Below are 21663 nucleotides of genomic sequence, written 5' to 3' on the forward strand. Positions count from 1 at the left end.
AATTTTTGCTCTTTCAACATCTCCACCATCATTGACATCCCTTGTCCAGCCACATGACCATGATTGAGATCCACAATTGCACCCTAACAATTCATACCCTTTGCCTCAGCTTGGCTAAGATGACCATCATCATCCTGTGTTGATGGTTGTGAGGAAGGAAGAGGTAGTGGAATATCCTGACAATCCCCAATGCTTCTTGCACACTATGCTTAACACACACAGTGTGTCTTCTCTAGATAGCTGCATATGTCTAGAATATCTCTTTGATTGTTCATTGATTTCAAGCCATCTTCAAGGCTCATGTCCAGCACCAGATAGCAGAACTAGGAACAATAATTTATCATAGCATGGAACAACTGCTACACTTTGTCCTTAACATGTAGACAACTAGCATAGATAAATAACTTTTAAAGTAGTTTAGGATAATTATGGTCTTGGATCTCACGAGAATATACTTCTACTTTATGCAGAAACCATATATGACAAAACATGTCACAGAAACAAACATCACATCCCCCAAAACAGAGCAAAAACTACAATAAAATGATATCATGCATGATTAAAGTAACCACATTGTAGCTGTAGGCCTAGAATAAGTGAATCCTGTGGCAATGCCGCAGATGTTAACTCATTTATCAACAATGAAGGGGAAAAATCATATTGCTTGGATTTCAAGTGAATCCGCAAGCTTAGCTTTTATTGGCAGGACCAGAGGACGAGGATACAATGGAGGAATGGCCTAGGGAGATTTTGTTATTTCTTCTTTGGTCATGGGAGATTTTGTTTCGCCGTGATGGATTTGGATTGGATGATGACAAAAAGGAGAGGCCAGAGTTAGTTTTAGTTTTTAATCCAGACTCAGTTTGCAAATAACTATCCTAAACCCTCTTCAGGGAGGAGCTATGCCATTTTGGCTGCTGCTTTTTTTTTTTTTTTTTTTTTTTTTTGAGGCTTCCACAGGTGTTGCATATTACTCTAATATGAATGCAATCCAAGAAAATCAAAAATCAACATGTTCCTAGCAGCTCTAGGCACTTATACCCAAGAAGTCTAGAGTATTTTGTGAGAGTGGTCAACCACAAAAGAGGTCATCAAATTCACAGTTTTGTTTATCTTCCCATAAACATGTCTCATCCTAAAGGAGATACATTTTCTTGCAAAGCTCTAGATGTTCTGAATCAAAGCATGCATACCTACCTCCCTAGCTCGACTCTGAATCCAGCTAATCACCACTGCCAAGTCATCCTCTATCAAAATGGCGTTGGCCCTCAAAGTAAGCAGCGTTTGACCGAGTCCGAACTATTTTAGCCTTACGATGCCCACCGTTAGCGATGTTAAGGGGCTCCACTACTGTTGTATGTGCATATACCCAAAAAAAAAAAAAAGTAAGTCGAGAATCCTGATAGCAGAATTTTGAACTAGAGGGGCCATAAAAAAAACGTGAGAACTCAAAGAGATCAAAAGGATTCTTTTTGAAAAAAAAAACTTTATTTCAAACCAATCTACTATATCGCGACAAAGCGAACTGCTTGATGCGGACCGAACTGTTTGGTGCGTTACGATCCGACCCGGTGGCATCCCTCGTTCTCCACTCGGTCGGCCCGCCGCTCCGCCCTAAAGCCAGCGAAAAACCCTGAGCTCTACGAGCTGGCTCCCCAAATCACTCCCTCTCCATGAAAACCCCGCCTTCTCTAGTTTTTTCCCTGTTCCCTTTCTCCACCTCCCTTCCCCTGTCCTTCTTCTTCTCTCCCTTTCCCTTCCTCTTCTCCTACTCCTCTTCCTTCGCCGCGAGATGTTCGTCTGCGCCGCCTATCCCTCTCCACCATCTTCTTTCTTTTCCTCCCCTCTCCTCCTCCGATCTCGCGGCCTATCTACATTCCCCACGGCGTTGGACTGGAAGATGAAGGAGATTAGGAGGCAATTGGTGAAGAATGGAAACCAGGTACTCCGTCATAATTTTCTCTCTCTCCTAAGCTCTCCCTCTCTGCTTCTTGTTTTGTTTCCTTTTAGCTCCTTTTGCTATCTAATTGGGTCAAGAAAGCTCGAGTTTTGATGGACGCAGGGAGGTGGGCGAGGGAGGGGCGTGTGCCGGGCTGAGCTTTCCTACGACGCCCCTTTTGCAGCTGCGATTGGCGCCTGCGTCCTCAATTCGCTCGTCTTCCCGATCCCGTCTGGCGGCGCCGACGATGAGGATGGTGGTGGGGCGATTGATTCGACTGATGCGAGGTTCGCCGTGATGGGTATCATTGGCTTCATCCCTTACTTCAATTGGCTGGTAAGCGGTCCTTTGCCCACTGTTTTCTTGTTTTCCCCATTTACCTAAGGTGTTAACTTAGGCAGCTTCTTGTTTTGGAGCAGAGTTGGGTGTTTGCGTGGCTTGATAGTGGTAGACAGAGATATCTGGTGTACTCAATTGTGTACTTAGCTCCATACTTGAGGTTTGAGCTCTTTAGTAACTTTTAAAAATAGGAACTTTATTGGATTGAATGGTGGATATTTCATGATTACTGCTGTCCACAACTTCTAAATGTTAGTATATGAGAAGGTTGTGTGTGCTGAGCTTCTATACAGATGCTCATCTTCATAAGTGTAAATGCTCATTTTTCTTTGAGAACGAACTGCGTGCTACCTTTTGTGCTCTGATTTATGTAGATGGAAGCATTTTTCTAAGCCCGTTTTTATTACTTAACATGCGAATCAAGGTGTCCTAGTTTGTTGCTTAAGGCTGTTAAATGTCAGACTTGTTTCATGAGCTATGCAAGGAAATAATTAACTGGAAATATTAGCCTGAGAATTGTCAGTATCCAACAGCAAGCTGATGCTGACCATCTCCATTCAGGAAAGGATTATTTTTTTATGAGTGACCATTCTTGTTATGCTTGCTCTATGTATGATGCAGTTAGTCACTTGGATGTGTCATTAGAGTTTATATTTTTATTGAGCTATTTTTTTTGGATTAAGTATTTTATTTCTTGAATTTTTTTAATTGTAAATACAATTAAAAGAAAACGGTCAGCTGCTAATTTATGAAGGTGTATGTTGATGCCAATCTCCCATTTGGTCATGTGATTATTTGTTTCTTATCTATTTTTTGGGCCTTGCAACTTTTATTTCATAAATTTTGATTGATTTGATCATGTTGATGCTGAAAAGTTTAGTTAAAATCCAAGTATGTGATCAGCATAGCAATTTGATTATTTTGATTACAACATATAAAAGAAGTAAACAAAGCTTTGCTCCATCTATTTGGCGTTTTCTCTAAGGAGCAAGTATGTTCCGTTAAAGCTTGAGAGAGTATTGCTGCCAGTTTCCAGCCTAACCCACACCTAGTGCCCAAGGTGTCTTCTATATACGTTACCACTTCTATTGCCAGATTATTATAATTCAATCAAGATTCATTTGTGATTGTTGAATATTAGATCCATTCAAATATCTTAGGTTAATTGCAGTAGGGAGCGAAAGATCTAATTCAGTTTGTAACAAAAAATAAAAATTGAATAATGAAGTAATCATTCAAGTTAAATAAACTTATTAGATGCCCACAAATGTCTTTCAGTATTACTGTGACCTAAGAATTAAATGGCTTTTCTGAAACCTAAGCTCTGTATACCATCCGAGCACCACATGAAATCTTAAGAATATGGAAGAAGAAAGTAACAGAGCTGCCCAATTACGCATTAGTTGGTAAATATACTTTCTTACATGACACACACTTCAAACTGAAACCTGTATAGGAGAAGAAATTGAAGGGAGGTTTTGAAGTAAGACATCTTAATCATCATATTTAACATCTTAAGTTTACATCTTCTCTTGTATTTAGGTCATCAAACACAGATTTTCTTCTCAAATTTTAATGGATAACTCTATCTTGTTTGTCAACTTTCGTAATATCTGTCTTTAAAGATGGAGCAATAGCATCATGCTGATTATAACTCTTCAAGTTAAACATGGTTTGAAGATATCACCACATACTATTTTAACTTGATCAAATGTCGATCCGTATCTAGGAATGATCCTTCCCTGCTTAAAATTGCCAGTGGACTTACTAGGAACATCTATTAACCACTCAAGGCCTGTTTGGATTCAAAGTATAAATTATCCTAGGATAAACTAGCATCTGGCTGAAACAAAAGGGAAAGGCGGTGATGGGAGAGAAGGATTTCGGGGAAGAAACAACCACCAGGCGGCCTCCACTAAGCCCACAATCCGGGAAAAATGGGAAACCTGATTCGGCTCTGGAGGTGATTTTTCTTATCCCACTACTTTTAGACTCTTTCAATCTCAAGTTCCCTTAACAGAAAGGATTCTTCCCTTCCATTGTTATCTCATTCCCATCGCCAACCTCAAATGGAAAAATTCTAGAAATATTTTGCGTTGACATCCAAACAGACCCTTAGTGCTTTATTGTATGTCAGCATTGTTAGTAGTCCTTGATAAGGTATTTCTCTTTAATTTTTGCATTGAACTTGATGAAAATTAGGTCAATTACTCTATTTCATTCTAGTCTAGCCCGCTGTGTGTATTCAAAAGTGGGGAAGGGAAAAAAATATTACAGCACAATCATATACGACTTGCGAGTCTAGATGTTTCGCAACTCGAATCAAGTATTAGCACGTGTGAACTTCTGTTCTTTTCACATACTGACATTTATAAGTTAAATTTTACCTGCCTTCATGCCTCGTAACCATGTGGATCAGTCCCATGTGCTTTCCACCATAGAGTTACAGTAGAACATACAAAAGTTTCAACTAGCTAGCTAATAGATAAATTGAGGCACTAAGCTAGGTCTTGGAAACATAAGACTTTCCTAGACTTAGATAAATTGAGGCACTAAGCAATTTGAACAGCTGGAGGCAAAGATATGTATGTACTAATCATGTTTTTGTATATATGTGGATAAAGTGAGGGGGTGCCTTTCAAGATGATTTTACCTTGTGCAACATTGAGCAAAGGAGGAACTTTGGAGGAGGTGGTGAATGGATTGTGAAGATGCCTACCATTCTGAAATAGGACATGAAGTAAGAACCAATTGAAAAAGGAACCATAAAGCTCACCACCCTATATAGGTGGCACGAGGTCTTATTTATCCACCTTTATTTGTGCTGGATATACGTATGTTTTAAATTTTTTAAGAAGGGAAGATTAGTTGCCTTCAGTCTCTCTCACATGAGGTTACCTGGAACTGAGAGTTACCATTGGGCCCATGTTGTTCATTATAGCCAGTATGCAAGAGGCAATTTTGTCACTTAAAGCATAAATGCATTTATATGTAAGTGCTTTCTGATAATTGTAGTTAATTTGGCGGATCATTTAAATATGCATGAATCATGCTGAGGCCATGGTAACAGGAAAAAATTCTGATTGCTCAGAGATGCTTGAGTACCTGTATTCCCTTGGGGGACTTAATGAGTAAATTATGATATGATTTGCTATAATACTTCTTTCTACTATCTGGAAAAATCTAGGTCTCCGAGAACTTGCTTTTATTAAGTACTGAAGGCCTGCCTCTGCTTATTAAACTGTAGAATTTTGTTTTTCAGGACAAACTTGTCACTATCACCAGAAGAAAGCTGGTTGCCCATTGCCAGCATACTTGTCTGCATTGTTCACATTCAGGTGATTTAGAAAGTATGTTCTGCCGACAGGTCTTAAGCTTTGATTCTTCTTCATATTTTATCCTTGTTGGCAGCTAGAAGCAAGTATTAGGAATGGAGATCTCGAAGGCATCCAATTTTTTGGTCAAGCTCTGAAGCAATTTTCCTCGATGATCAGGAAGAAAGACACCAGGATTGAAAGTTACCAAGAAACCCCTAAAAAGGTTAGATCTTTGAAATTTAATGAATATTTATGCGTTAGTAAATAGGGATACCCAAGCTGTTTTTACCTTTACCTGCTTCAGGGAAGGAGCAAGAGACGTACTGAACTACCTTCTACACATGATTCAAGAGAGAAAATTCGGGATTGGGGAATCACAAGAAAACCAGTTGATCATCTGGAACACCTGAATGAAAATTCTGATGTAGATGCAAAGGAAATGAATTCAGATTAGAGGAGCAGGAAGACATGGGATCTTTTATATGCTGTTTTTTGTATGGACAGCTGTGGTAGGAGGATTTGGAGCTTGTAGACCATAAATTTCAATTTGTTTGCTTTATGTTTTGCTATTGCTAAAACTTCACAAATTTGCGCATAATATAAAACCCTGCAGCTGTGGAGGACTCCAATGGATCAAGAGATTGAAAGGACCAGATCTTATTTTAGTTTCAATTCGTGTTTGGCTTGGCCCTTGCCCTTCGGTTGTTGAGAGTCGGACTGAATCATGCGTTGTTATTTCAGCTTTGAGACACCGGGAGAGTATGAATTAATCAATCTTTCTGGGTAACATATCATTGTATTTTGAAAATATTTAAGTAAAAAAGAAGTGAGTTATCACCAGATCACCCAATCATGGTGCTTTCTTGATGAGAATAACTGAGGCGTATTGTACCAATTTCTTCTTCTTCATGCCACATCGGACTAGGAGTTAATATTACTCATATTGGAATGATATTTTATTATAAATATTAGAAATTGAATATTGACTGTTTGATCCTTTCTTTGTCAATTTGCTAGGCTGTATTTTGTCCAGGTACAAAATAGGTATAAGGCTTTGAATAAGTGTTATACCTGCCAAACGGTATTTGGAAAGCTGGTTAAACTTGCTTAGAATTAATTGTCTAAGTTATTCCTTTGGCACTTTACTTTTTTTTTCACCTTTTATGGACAAAAATATCATCATTTCGAAGTTATTTCAAAAAGAAATGGTCCGCTATTCAAGAGTGGAGTCAACTGGCATGACATGGTGATATAAATATTCCTATCTTAGTTCGGAACCTAATGCAGCCTAGTTTACAAAATCAATTTGGTGATTACCGTAGAGACTAGAATTAATATTTATATAATATTCCTATCATATATAATATTTATTATAGGTTAAAATATATAAATTAATAATATATATTATAAAATAAAAAAAATATATTATATTAATATTTATATATATTCGTGGCTGGAGCTCGTTCTGAGTATGACGCTCCAATATTGGACTGCTACATAAGACTGTCCCCCGCCGTGCCATGTAGGAGTTAGGACTGGTGATCTGGACCGTAAAGAATTAATTAGTTTTATTTTTTGCTTTTGTTAAAAGGAAAAAGAAAACCCAAGCCTCAGAGTTTGGCCTTCTTCCCCAATCTTCTTGATTCTTGAACGCCAAGTTCTCTCCTCTTTTATTTCCCCCAAATTACCAAGAACTGCCCTCGCCCTCGCTAGACGACGACCAGCTCCGCCGACTTCCAGACACGAGGGTAAGCGAGATGGGGGCGTCGGAGACGAGGTTCGTCCAGGAGCTTGTCCTCTACGCCGCAAGTGCCGCGCTCAGCTGCCTTGTCCTCTTCGCCGGCCTCCGCCAGCTCGATCCCAACCGCGCCGCGTCTAAGAAGGCCCTCGAGCAGAAGAAGGAGATCGCCAAGCGCCTCGGCCGCCCCATGATCCAGACCAATCAATACGAGGTACACAGCGTCACTGACGCCGCGTCCAGTTTTTGGCGTGGCGATGTCTCTTTCTGGGAACTCCTGTTCCATTGATGATTGATTAGGGTTACTCTTGTTTTCTTGTTGCCTTTTGAAATTAGTTGGCGATGGAAAGGAAACCTATCGAGTTCCCAACTGAAAACCTTTGAGTTGCATTTGGGCATGTCGATCTTGATTTCTTATTTGTTATTCTAGAGAAGTCTGACGTTTTTTATGATTTAGGGTTTCATAAGTTTTTTCATTGTTTCTTTCTTTCTCAAGAAGCTCAAGAAGGCAGGTTAAAGTTCAAGTTCCTGTTTTCGGATTCTGCGACATCGGATACCATAACTTGATTTACAAAATCGCATCGATGGCTTTATTCTATTCGTGTTAGGGTTTCATAAGTTTTTTCATTGTTTCTTTCTTTCTCAAGAAGCTCTAGTAGGCAGGTTAAAGTTCAAGTTCCTGTTTTAGGATTCTGCGACATCGGATACCATAACTTGATTTACAAAATCGCATCGATGGCTTTATTCTATTCGTGTTAGGGTTTCATAAGTTTTTTCATTGTTTCTTTCTTCTCAAGAAGCTCTAGTAGGCAGGTTAAATTTCAAGTTCCTGTTTTAGGGTTCTGTAACATCGGGTACCATAACTTGATTTACAAAATCGCACCGATGACTTTATTCTATTCGTGTCTTTAGGTTAGCTTGATGATATATGAAGATGCTATATTTTATAAAGAGCGAGAGTTTTAATAGGGTACGGAAGTTTTAAGTTTGTAGCAACTGAATAATTAATGCCTGCTGGGTTGGAGGATCTTGAATAACCTATTCTGCATGTCCTATAATGAAGTTTTTGCAAGAGAGAGGCAAAGTTATTGTTTCAAATGGTCTATGTATGATGAAAATGTAACTAGTTTTTGTTTCTGATTGAGGTTCCTTTTCTGTTTTAAAGGGTTTTAAGGAGCATATGCTTTTATATTTGCTGCCTTTCATAAGAATAGTGCCTCTTGGGCAGGAGAATCTTGAATAACCTCATTCTGCATGCCCTATAATGAGGTTATTGCAAGAGAGAAGGCGAGGGTATTGCATGTGAACAGTAAATTTTGCATTTCTAGCAAATTAACGTCAAATAAAAGTTCACCGAATTGATACCAAGACTCATACTAGCCAGTGACTAGCACGGTATGGATCCATACCATGCCATTCTCAGACATACCAAAACAAGAAATGAGAGGGGAAGAGGGAGAAGTGGGTAGAGAGAGGGAGAGAGGAAGGGAGGGACATAGAGGGAGAGAAAGCATCTCGTATTCTTTCCGTTGCTCACACTCGGCCTCTTCCTCTGCCTTTTCTTCATCATGGAGATGGCAGAAAGCACCAAAGGGGTTCGAACCCTCCACCCCTCTAACCCATCAAAGCCTGATAGAAAAGGATTCTGGAGAAGGCCCTCTTCCCTAGAGGGTGAGACGGGAGGCATGGGGTCCTTCTCATGGGATAGGCGCATGATAAGCAAAGCAGTGCATGATAAGAAACAACCATGGAGGGGGAGAGAGAGAGGGAGGGAGGGTGAGAGAGAGAGGACCTTCTTAGGGGGCTTTCGGGGAGGTTGGGGGGCTTGGTATGTGCGGCGACGTCTTGAAGGCCTTTAAAAGGCGGAATGAGGGCATCATGAGCCTTTAAAAAGTCGAACGGAAGGGCTCGTTAGATTTTAAAGAGCCATACTGATTTGACCATCCTAGTTGTTCTAATTCTCGATCAGTTTAGCTCGGTATGGCTCGAATTGTCCGATTCGTATCGGTTTGGCCAACCTTGCTTCAAACACCCATATACAAGCCCCAAAAGCAAGCCTAGTGCTCGGAAAAAAGAAAGAGTTAAGCGCTTGTTAATTTTCGTTGTGTGTGGATAGACACTTTGTAGGTACTTTGAACATCCATAAACCTTAATTGGGTACTTAGAACAATAACCGAGATTTAATTGGGTGCTTAAAATGTACACTAAGTACTTTCAAAAATCCATAAATTGTCAAAATAATCCTTAAAAATAAGAAAGGAAAAAAAAATCAAACAATGTTGTATCTATAACAAACCGGTATATATTTTTGTACCAAGTGTCGATACCGAACCATGTTGATTAAGTACCAATACATACTGTGATGTCCTAATACGTACCAGAAATAGAGTTGGAGAGAGGAAGAGGGAGAGGGAGGGAAGAGAGCTAGAGAGGGGACTCACTTGGCCCGATGGAGATGCCGATTCAGAGGCTAATGCATACTAGAACTAGAGCGAGGGAGAGGAAGAGGGAGGAGGGAAAGGGGGGACTCACTCGGGCACAACGGAGGCATCGATTTGGAGGCCTGATGTGTGCCAAAACCAAAGGGGAGGGGGAGAAGGAGGAGAGAGCGTGGCGACTCACCTGGCCTGATGAAGGCACCAATATGGATGCTCGACGTGTATCAGAACTAGAGGGAGGGAGAGGGAGAAGGAGAGTGGGAGGGAGGGACTCACTCGGCTCGATGGAGGTGCCGATCCGGGAGAAGATAGGGGCTAAAGACGACAAGGAGGATTTTCATCACGGCTAAAGATGGAAATGCTGGCATTTTTGCATGGATCCGAAATCTTAGCTCTAGTTGCGGTCATCATCGCATCAGCATTGGCATGATCATAGGTGGTCTGGTGGTGGCGAAGCATCAAGAGAGAGGGTGAGAGGAGAGAAAGCTCGAATTGAGAGATAGGAAGAGAGGGAGAGGAAAATCGAGAGATTGGGAGAGGAAGAAAGGGAGAGTTGAGAGAGAGAGGGACCTAGAGGGGTTTTATTTTTTAAAAAAAAATAAAAAAGCAAACTAGATTGATTGGCCAAACCATCCCGAATTCAGTACATCTTGAATCATTCGATTTGGGACAGCTCAGCTTCATGGATATGGTACTTGGTATCGAAACTGTAGACCTTTACCACAACTATAACTATAGTCATCTAGTTTTGTCCCAACTATTTAGGTTCAGCTTTGTAGATCTTGATCCACCAAGAATTCGCATAAATGGCATCTTTGGTGTTATTTCAAGACAAGGGATGCCCTAACATTCACTAATATCAAATTTGGGTCTGTTGCATAATTTGACATATTTTTTTATGATTGTTTGTCGGCGTCATATCATTTTTCTACCTTTCTCACCTAGTCTTTGGGCCAATATTAGCATTTTTTTTCTTTTTCTCCTTCTTTTTGTTACAACTTGAAAGTCCTATCTCTTCATTGCTTTGTATCTAAGGCTTTCTCCTTGATTTTTCATGGATGAAATTTTCTGTTCTCCAACAGAGGCAGAAGTAGACTTCCCTGTTGCCCCTATTGAATTGATGGCATGATTAACCATTGCAAGGTATGCATTGCTAAAGACAGTTAGATAGAAGGGAGCATAGCTTATTGAGAGAGACTATTTTTGTCGTTAGAATGTGGACTGCATCCTAGTCTCCATGGTTTTACAGCAAGATGTCAAGCATGCTTCCTTTGAGGTGGTCCGACGCCACTGAAACTGATATTTTCAATTTGAAACTATTCTGCCATACAATGAAATGATGCCTCCAGTTTGATCACTTCACCAGGCCTCTTCTTTGATGGTTGAGTGTTACAAGACTTCACTTTGAGTCATTCCATAATCTGTTGTATGTTGGATAAAATGGCTTGAAGGAGCCTTTCAAGGACTTGTCTGACACTATCAATTATATCTTGATCTACATCTAAAGTTTTGTGAATTTATTGCTAGTGCTACAATATCCAAATGAAAGTAAATTTCTTAAATTAGTATGAATTTGTGATCTATGCTTTCTGATATTTTGCATCGAAATGCAGGATGTAATAGCCTGCGATGTTATAAATCCTGACCATATTGATGTGGAGTTCGAGTCTATTGGAGGCCTGGAAAATATTAAGCAAGCTTTATTTGAATTGGTCATACTTCCTCTACGACGACCTGAACTGTTTGCCCATGGAAAGCTTCTTAGTCCACAGAAAGGAGTTTTGTTGTATGGACCTCCAGGAACTGGAAAGACAATGCTTGCAAAGGCTATAGCCAAAGAGTCTGGAGCTGTTTTTATCAATGTGAGGATCTCTAATCTGATGAGTAAATGGTTTGGTGATGCTCAGAAACTTGGTAAGTCTGAATCATATATGTAATGGTCAACTGGTTATATAAATATTGAACTTTTGTTACAAAAGAGAGTTGGCATTAATTGGTATATACTTTGTTGATATATTGTAAAATCTTCAACATATAAACCGATTCACTTGATGCATCTCATGATCTGTGATCCAAGTACATGAGTAAATCATCACATCGTACATCTATGCGACTGAAGGTATATTATTTGTTTGCATGTTCGTTTTTCCCTTTTTTGAAAGTTTCATCAAAGTTTCAATAGCTTAAAATCATTGCTTTTTTGTATGTGTTGTCTTCATATCAGAAAAAAAAAAATCTTAATGTGACTATATGTACCTCATCTGTTGAACTATAGTCAGAAAATTAAGTGATTTTAGGAATCATATAAAAAGATAGATTCCTCATTTCTTTCCTAGCAATGCATTCTCTCCTAAGAGAGAAAAGGTGGAAAAAGATATGGTTTTCTGCAGACGATGAAGATTTTTACTCAAAGTTCAGGGCACAAATAGACATTGAGCCACCATACCTTTCCATTTTTGGGGTATCATTGGGCTTACCAAGATGGTTTGATAGCTTGTCCATGCATTTTGTAGGCTATATACTGAAGAAAGTATTGTGGGAAGTGAAGGTTCGATGATGCTGCTGATTTATAGCTTAAGTGATATGCTGATATGACCTAGTTGCCAGAACCTCAGCATAGGATGAAGCATCTCCTTTGGAATTTCACTTGCTGTTATATAGTTGTGGAGTGGTGACAATATTATGGTTAGAAAATATATTTCAGTCTGGATTTTGATAAAAAATTCTGAATATTGTTTCAGATATTCATGTAAACAAGCTATCTGGGGTTAAATCCATGATTCAGGGTGAACCTTTTCACATCAAGATGATTCCTTATTGCCTCAGTTGATTGAAAATTTATGCAAAAGGAAAAGAAATTGCAAGGGGACAGAAAGATGCATAAAGAAGGAAGCAAAGTTCTTTCATTATCCATATTCTATCTGCTGAGTTGTGGCTTTGTCCTTGAAACTTTGTCACTCAAACCTTAAGAAATCAAGCCTCCATTTTAACCATTGATCAAAGCTGTAAACAAATTATCATTAAGAGAGAAAAAAAAAAGACATTTAAGTCTGCAGTCCTGTTGCATTCCTCTTAGGCCATCATAACTCGGTTGAATTGACGCCTGTTTGGTGCATGAAAGATATTAAAAATACATATCTCACTGAAGAATCCTAGTATCATATTTCTTTAGGTTAAGATAGAATTCATATTTTTCAAGTTATGGCATCGAATATATATGGCTGTATTTAATTACAACAATAGAGTAAAATTGAAATTAGATTCTAAGCCTCAGGACTCATCTAATGCTATGCTTCTTGCTCATATTTTTTTTACTAATATTTCCATAATGCAATTATACATTGTTATTAATGATGCCATTAACTGGAAGCACAGTCTTAAAATATTAGTATTTCACTTTGCTATGCCCCTTTCCAATCCACCCCGGAACACTTCCGAGTTCAGTATGTGAATAATCTTTTTTATCTGGAAATGCTAATAATATTTCTTAGATAAATAGAAATCATGTAATTATCACTGTTTGTGTAAAATCATGTATATTTTTGCATACATTATGATCAGACTTTAGAACATGGTCTGCTGTACCGGCCGGTACGGGCCAGTACGTACCGGTCCGGCTTGAGACCGATACTGGATCAACGTGAAATCCGGTATCGGTAGCTTATCATTGGAGAACCGGTATGAGACCGGTACGAACTGGTACGGATTGGTACGGAACCGGTATGGGGCCGGTATGTACCGGTCCGGGCCGCCACCGATACGGCGGACTTTACTTTAGAATCTCTAGCGAAATTGTCAAACATGATATTATCAGATGAACCAGGCTTGTGGAACTAGGCTTCTGATAAATTTAATGTTCATTTACGTTGAAACATGCTAATAAAGGAAAATCTGTCTTTATCAGTCAATGTGTGTAAGCATTATAAGTCGAAGGCATGTTGTGACCTTTATTATTGCTGTTACCACTGGGTATTACTTTTTACATGCTTGATCTTTGGACTATTGAACGGACTTTTCTAATTTCAGATATATCCAAAGCTGCAGTTCGCTTACTTTTCTTCCTTCATGGCCCATTTTATACTTATTATTTTGCTAGCTTTGACTGCTCATATAGATAAATATCAAGGTCTTTCAAGCACCGGCTGATGGAGCATCCGACAGAATTAAGTTTGGTTAAATTGTAGAATCAAGCGAAGCCTTTCAAATGAAACAAAAGGTCTGGGGAAGCTTATTAGTAATGACTAGATAGATTTGTCATTTTGGACTTTTTGATTTGATATTACAGGAACATTTGCTATTGGTGCTGATGTCTTTGGTTATGCTCAAGTGGAAGGATAACCAAAACCTGTTTTCTGTTTACACATATATTTCTGTTCCATTATTGTCAAGAAAGATTCCCTTAAGCTTATTGGTATGGTTGCACTTTAAGTTGGTTAATGAAGAATTCCAACATGTAACAATGCATTATAATTGCTAGGCTTAAGTGTAACAGATATGAGAAGGTTGTGTGTCTACTAGAGAACTTCAATTAAGAAACCATAGTAGACTCAAGGAATTACTGAATCATATAGCATGGTAATAGCTAAGAAGAGGTCTGGCAACTTCAGAATCTGTTAAGCATTTTCTTCTTCTGAAAGCTTCTGATATAGATGCGACCAATTGTTGTTACTTTCAGTTTGCCATTGGACCGCTTTGTTGTTATGTTTTTTGGCCTCCTGAAAAGGACTAATAATTGGTTTACATGCATGAAACTGGCTTCCTATCCTCTTGTTGGATTGCCTGATCAATGGTCTTTTTATATTGGTGCCTATGAAGTGGAGACACGATTTCTCATAATTCTTGATATGCCTGTAATTCTGTGGATACAGAAGCAAAAATCTTGATGGGCTCCTCTATGTGGACTTTTGTACTCGTGTTATTCAATATCATAACTACGTTTTCACTATAGCCATACCTGAAAAGGCATTTCACTGGATTTTCTGCAGTGGCTGCTGTATTCACTCTGGCTTATAAGCTCCAGCCTGCTATTGTTTTTGTTGATGAAGTTGATAGTTTCTTGGGACAGCGGCGCACAACAGATCATGAAGCTTTAACCAACATGAAAACTGAGTTTATGTCTTTGTGGGATGGCTTCACCACAGACCGTAAGTACTTAAATCATTGATCCTATATTTTTCAAAATTTTCACATCTGCATTTCTTGTTTCACAAACTATTCCATAATTTACTGTCAAATGATCTTGACATTCAGTTATTAAAGACTCAGGGGAACTTTATACATGTTACCATCTTGATTTATCTTGGTTTCTTTCTTAAAATGACCTTGGGCATTGTAAGATTCTTATTTGTATATTGTAGTATAATGGAATTCGGAGGATTAATTCTAGCATGAGCTCATGCTGAAGCCATTTTTCTGTAGATAATTTACCTTATTGCATGAATTATGCAAGTATGCATAACTATATTGTGAACCATGGTATGTTATACCAATCTGTACTGGTACATGTTAGGTGTACCATAGCGTACCAATGCCAGTTCAGGGGGTGTACTGAGTATTGGTACTCCAAACCAATCTCTATACTAGGCGTACCGACACTGTACCAAAATAGTACTGGTATAAGTCTGATACCAAGATTACGAACCTAGTTTCTAACCAAGAGGTAAATGATCGAACTAAAGTGTGCTTCTTTAGAAAGATATTTTAAGTTGGCCATTCTTCATGTTCTCTTGTCAAGGGATGTAGTGATTCAAGGAATTATTCGTGCGAGCTTTGCTGCATTCTGTATATTTACAACTCACCATGTAATTTTTTAATGCATACGGATCATATCACAAGGTTACCTATTTTTGCAATAATTCATATATAAACTATGCCCCCTTGATATCCATGGCTTGTTAAATCATTCTACTGAGGCCCAAATCGAATTTTCTCAATGTTTTCTTGGGATTTTACTTGAGATATTGAAGAAATCCTAGATGTGCTTAACACATATCCACAAGCAAGGAACATCAATGAGGCACTGAGATTAGTGATGTGTAAGAGGTTTGCAGCTGGATAGGAAGAAAGAAATTTAATGGTAAATATGGAGAAGAGATGGCAATTCATGTATGTCTTTCATATTCTTCTTGTTCTCACTTGTCTTTCTCTAATCATCTTTGCATCTCAAGCCCTTGGCTCATCCTCAACAAAGATGCCTGCCTTCAGCCGCTAGGTACTTCTTATCTCACACCACCATTCTCTTTTTTGAGCCATGCCTTGCTTTTGTTTGACAATATCTGATACCTCTTTCATATAAGTTGGAAATCGTTAGATATGATTGGAGTTGAGTGGTTGAGCTCCTCATCAGGTGAAGTTGAGATAGATTTGGAAAATGTGGTGCTTGTCTTATGTCTTGGTTAGCCTAAATCTATACCAACTCACTCAGGTTGGACTCATTGTATCTAATTTAATAGTATTTTATTGGTTAATCCACCCATTTCTGTAAAGACCTAAGGCATCGGTCTTAATTTTGCAATCAGTATCTTGGGATGGTTAAAAACTAAGCAAGTATCTCTTTTACGTCTTCATTTTTTTAATGAGAAGAGCAAGGAAGGCTAGAAGGCCCGCTTGTATTAAATTAGCCAAGTTTAGAAATAGGCATCGCCTCCCAAGGCTCGAACCAGGAACATCTTTCAACCAAAGGAATGGTGTGACCATAGGGTCATTGTCCAGTCCATGCTTGAGTTGATAACTTTAATCTCTTCCTTGTGTCACTTATTCTAATACATAGAATTTTTTAAAGGAATTTATGAAATTAGTGTTAGAAGCATTTTCTTTTGTTAATATCCGAAGCAAGGTTCATCAAACTAAGAGTCGTACTGGCCAGCGACTAGTTTTATACGGTACTTGTTTGTAGCCGGGATATTATTGTTATCGTCATCATCGAACAGGGATGAGATGTTGTTGGATGGCATAGTCAGACAACCAAGGTCGGAGGAGGAGGAGGAGGCGGGAGAGGGCTTCAAGGGGAGATGAGGGCTTCGAGGGCTTCAAGTTGTCCGATAGCTCTTGATTCGGTGGTGGGGACGAAGAGAGAGAGTCATTGTCAAACATGGACAAGATGTTGTCTAACAGCATTGTCAGGAGGCAGAAGCCGGAAGAGGAGGCAGGAGAGGGGAAGCGAGGGCTTTGAGGGTATTAGGAGAGCTAGAGAGGGCTTCGCGAGAGGAATTTATAGTGTCACAATTCGATCGGCCGAACTATGCTAGTAACTGATTGGTCCATTTCATATGTCCCGAACCAGCTGGTTCAGCACAGTTTGGCGAACCTTGATTTGGGGAGATCGACATGTTATTTCTTTTAATTGTTTTATGATGTGCCATTTGTAAAGTGTGCATTTTTTTTATACTAGAAGTTCACTTGGACGTCTTTTGATAAAGTTTTACTAGATAAATATGTTGTGTTTTTGTTGATGTTCAGTAGATATGTTTAGACTGTTTATCGTTATTTTGATTGATGAAAAGGTTCATGTGCAATTTGGTAAAGAATTTGCATATTTTATGCTTTGTAATATACTTGAGAAACTTTCATATGATTTTTCAAGACAATGCTCAACATGGTATTATTCATTAAATTGCTTATGCATGCAATCCTCATTAACATGTTTTGCAAAATGAATCACACTAAGATGGATGGCTTGAAGGTGTTTTTAGAAAAGAAAGTGTCCGTGACAATTTATCGTCTGCATTTTTCACACCAGAAGTTCACTTGAGTATCTTTTGATAAAGTTTTACTAGATAAATATGTTTTGTTTTTGTTGATGTTCGCTAGATATGTTTAATACAATTTATCTTTATTCTGACCGGTGAAGAAGTTCATGTGCAATTTGATAAAGAATTTGTGTATTTTATACTTTGTAATGTACTTGAGAAACTTTGACATGATTTTGCATGACTATTGGGCTCAATATTGGTAATATTTGTCAAATTGCCTATGCATGCAATCATCATTAACATGATTTTGCAAAATGAGTCGCACTAAGATGGATGCCATGAAGGTTTTTTAGAAAAAAAAGAGGTAGTGACATTTTGATGATAGCCTACAGTTCAATTAAAGGAAAAATGGGACGTAGTTCTTGGGTTTTTCAAATCTTAGGCTAGGTCCTGGGTAGCTTATTTGACCAAGATACCTCGCAATATTTGTTTATTTTCTGAAGTAATTATGTACTTGTCTAGGTCAATTGTTTACTGCAGTATTTTGCATATCATTTCCACGTGTTTATTACCATCTGATCCTGAACAAGAAAGAAAACTGGATCTCTAGGATTACTAATTCACTTTTGCCCTCTGGGCACTCCCACCTAATTATTAGATACGTTGAGCAATGACTACCTGGTGCCTCCTCACCCCATAAGGATTGTGGATGTCCTCCACCAATTCGACAGCTGGTATAGATGAATTAGGTAATGCCATTGAGGCATGTGTTCAATGAGAATGTTGTCAGAGTAGCCTATTGGGAGGATATGAAGCTCTCTTTTTAAGAGGTATATCCTATTGGATGATTGATGTTAAAAGATTCGCTTGTAGCATTGAATCAATTTGTTGTCGGAAGTCTAGATACAAACATGAATCAAATGCTAAGTGGGTAATGACACTTCCCATCCAATATTTGTATGGTCATGATCTGTCATCTCTCATGTCATAATGTATAGTTTCTGTGCTTCCTGACAAAGTTTATTATTGGTGGATAGACTTATGTGAGTAAATTTATGAGTATGTTGGAGAATTTCAATATTCAGATTGTTGGATTCATACTATATATGGAGGTAGTGTATCATAAAGTTATGCACCAGAACCCAAAAAAACTAATTGTTGAATAATGAAGAATAGGAGAATATGCAACTTTAAGGGCATGTTTAGAAACTTCCTATCAGATCCAGCAGGATCAGCTGGAAAGGGGGAGTGCGAGGGAAGGCAAGGAGGGAGCTGGCGGGAGAGTGAAAGAGGGTGAACGTGGGGGTCGGATCTCCGCACAATCAAGAGGTGGTTTTTCTTGAACCTTCACGGATCAGGCCTCACAGCTGTGTTCACCCTCCTGCTCTCCCACTCTGCCTCTTCCCTGGCACTCCTCTCCAACTGATCCTGTCTGATGAGGCAGGAAGTTTCCAAACAGGCCCTAAAAGATGTAAACTCTTCTTTGTACCATCTCTTAAAAATCACATGAACTACTATATTCCTTATATGCAATTCTTCATAGTCTTAAGCAGACCATCCTAGAAGTCCTAAAAAAGCTCAAGATAAAAGAGAGAGAGAGAGAGGTGAATCAGAATTTTGGCGCAATGATACTACATCACCATGAAGAAAACAGGCCTGTCACTTTTTTTTTCTTTTTCTTCTTTTTTTTTTCTTATTTCATTTTCAATTAGTTGTAGGTTTGGATTCTTCATAATTTTCCAAATGGGTCCGGAATAGGCTATGAATTTTTTACAGATGCTAACTTTTTGTTATTGCAGAAAATGCACGTGTGATGGTTCTTGCTGCCACAAACCGCCCATCAGAACTAGATGAGGCGATACTTAGGCGTTTCACCCAGGCCTTTGAAATTGGTATGCCTGATCAAAGTGAGAGAGCAAAAATATTGAAGGTTATCTTAAAGGGTGAAAGGATTGAAGACGTGGATTATGAATACATTGCCAGCCTCTGTGATGGTTTTACTGGTTCTGATATACTTGAAGTCTGCAAGCAAGCAGCCTACTTCCCTGTTAGGGACTTGTTAGAAGATGAAAAGAAGGGAAAGCAACCAAATGTAAGGATGTATTTTAGTTTTGCGATTAGCATTTCTACCCAGATGTTCTGTGTGACGAACGTAAAAATCAAAGTTGCTTTTTTCCATTTTGATTATTTGCTTAACTGTTCAAAAGTGTCAATATCTTGAAATTAAATAGTGTTTTGATAATTTTTAATGATTAAGTAATGAAATCTAGTTTGGCAAAAGAATGAGAGAGATAGGGAGATAGAGAGAGAGGGGTTATCGGGCTTTTTCTAAGGATTTCAAGTTATCTATTTAGGTCTGTTCTGTTTCAGTTCTCTAGTGAAATTGTTCGTCACCTGTTAACTATTCTATTTGCCAACTTTATTGCATGATTGTAACAAATGATTTACCCCAATCCATTTGTTGTATGCTTCAGAGACCAAGGGCATTGACACAGTCAGACCTGGTGAATGCATTATCTGCATCTAGAAAGGCAAAACAAACAAGTGAATACAGATTCGGGCTGCAATCTCTGCCATGGTCTAGGCACAGAGAGCAGGATGATGATCAGGTCCAGAATGCCATCTTGGAGATTTCTAAGCTTGTATCTCATATTGTCAACAGCCAATCAGAAGCCCAGGACTCTTAGTCTGTTTTTAAACCATTCTGAAGGTTTTTTAAACTGTGATGCCTTGACCTTTCAGAATCATAACATGTGGATATTGCACTCTCAGGAATTGTAGTCTTGGATACGAAGCAGCTGATTCACCCACCTTTGGAGATGGTCAACATTCTCATGGGTTGAGAATTATCATGTTTTGAAGGTGTGCTGGTCATAAAAATTCCTACCCAAATGCTATATTTATTGTTCATCTTGTTGGCTACTTCCATGATCAGTACCCTAAAAATGGTTCACCATTTTGTCTATAGCTTGTTTATATTAGTTTATAAATATACTGGCAACGTGGTTGTAAGAGAAGGGATGACACTCGAAGAACAGCAGGATTTAGGCAGGAGGGAATTTATTAAAAAATTTCAATTTTGTTTTGCATAATCTATTTCCTTACTGTGTGTTTGGAGAAGGGTAGACACCTGTTCATTTACAAATTGGTGTTGTATGAGATGTGGACATTTGCCTGTAGAGATATCAGTGCTCCAAATTAATTTGATGCGCCTCGACCCAGCATGCTAGTGATTAGGTCATGAAGTGAAGCCTGGAAACTGATGTTTTGGAAGTGGCACTAACAGATTGTTGCTTAATAATATCTGTTGGTAATGTATATAAAGTCTTGAATCGATTATGATGATTCTCTGCATTATTAGTTGCTCCTGGATCTACCAACCTCTTCTACATTGGTATGGTCGAAGTTATGTTACAATACATCATCCTACTTTCTTGTCTTCAACTCTTAATTAGCAATTGTTGGAATCGTGGCTAACTTCACTTTGTAACTTTTGTGACAACAACAAAGTGGTAAAAATGGCAGTTAGGATATTGAGGCAGGTGAATTTCTATTATGGGAGTGAAGCCGTTGTTTGATATGATATCCCGTGGTTACACCGGAATTGACCGGTGATGACTGCCCCTATATGCATCTCTGATAAACCATTTCATCACATTGGTGATGCAGGTGATCAAATGATTAAAAAGCTTCCAACTAGATTTCTGATGCCATCAGTGATTGAGGAAAGCAAGCACCACAAGACTCGGTCAAATCCTTCTCACGGAGTAGCTTTACCAAGTACAGCAAGTCGGATGGCCTCAACCATGTCAAGGCATCCAGCAAAGAATGACGCTGTTCATCACATTAAAATGTTGTGTTCGCTTGCCTCACTTTATGGGAATAGATTTCTCAGTTGATTATTACATCCGTACTTAATTAGCAACATTTTTAAGATTGCTAATTCACCAGTATTTTCATGCTTCTACATGCTCTAGCCATTTTATATGATATTCAGCATACTTGGAGAAGTCTTTGGGGAATGAAAATGCTCCACTTTACAGTAGAGATGCAACCAAGCCAGAGCCTAGTTATCTCTCTGTTTTGTAATCGAGCGGCCCGAGCTATGAACAAACTTGTTCAAGCAATCCACTCAGTTTAAAATTACTAAAGCTCAACTCTTTCATTTAAATAATTTAGAGTAATAATTCTGATTGTATTT

General features: G+C 38.6%; 2 protein-coding genes across 7 annotated transcripts; both read left to right on the plus strand.

Moving 5' to 3' along the window:
• The first annotated feature begins 1537 nt into the window (after positions 1 to 1537).
• Positions 1538 to 6267, plus strand: LOC103717367. The gene is made up of 6 exons (XM_008805721.4): positions 1538 to 1942; positions 2063 to 2275; positions 2359 to 2438; positions 5541 to 5616; positions 5690 to 5818; positions 5900 to 6267. The coding sequence occupies exons 1-6, from the start codon at positions 1793 to 1795 to the stop codon at positions 6047 to 6049; spliced, it is 798 nt and encodes a 265-aa protein (XP_008803943.2). The 5' UTR covers positions 1538 to 1792; the 3' UTR covers positions 6050 to 6267.
• Positions 6268 to 7115: 848 nt separating this feature from the next.
• LOC103717365 (ATPase family AAA domain-containing protein 1-B-like) lies at positions 7116 to 21463 on the plus strand. Of its 6 annotated transcripts, none has more exons than XR_001879994.3 (7): positions 7116 to 7547; positions 11385 to 11685; positions 14757 to 14915; positions 19262 to 19554; positions 19937 to 20148; positions 20235 to 20324; positions 21132 to 21463. XR_001879994.3 is itself a non-coding variant. In XM_039121609.1 (6 exons), coding segments are annotated over exons 1-6 (1161 nt in total). In that variant the 5' UTR covers positions 7116 to 7352; the 3' UTR covers positions 20236 to 20698. The 6 variants fall into 6 exon arrangements, 3 of the variants coding, with proteins under 3 accessions (XP_038977537.1, XP_017700736.2, XP_017700734.2); XR_001879995.2 differs by having other exon boundaries at positions 7117 to 7547; positions 19937 to 20071; XM_039121609.1 differs by lacking the exon at positions 21132 to 21463 and having other exon boundaries at positions 20235 to 20698.
• The last annotated feature ends 200 nt before the right edge of the window (positions 21464 to 21663 follow it).

The sequence above is a fragment of the Phoenix dactylifera genome, chromosome 2 (assembly GCF_009389715.1).
Source record: "Phoenix dactylifera cultivar Barhee BC4 chromosome 2, palm_55x_up_171113_PBpolish2nd_filt_p, whole genome shotgun sequence".
NCBI lineage: Eukaryota > Viridiplantae > Streptophyta > Magnoliopsida > Arecales > Arecaceae > Phoenix > Phoenix dactylifera.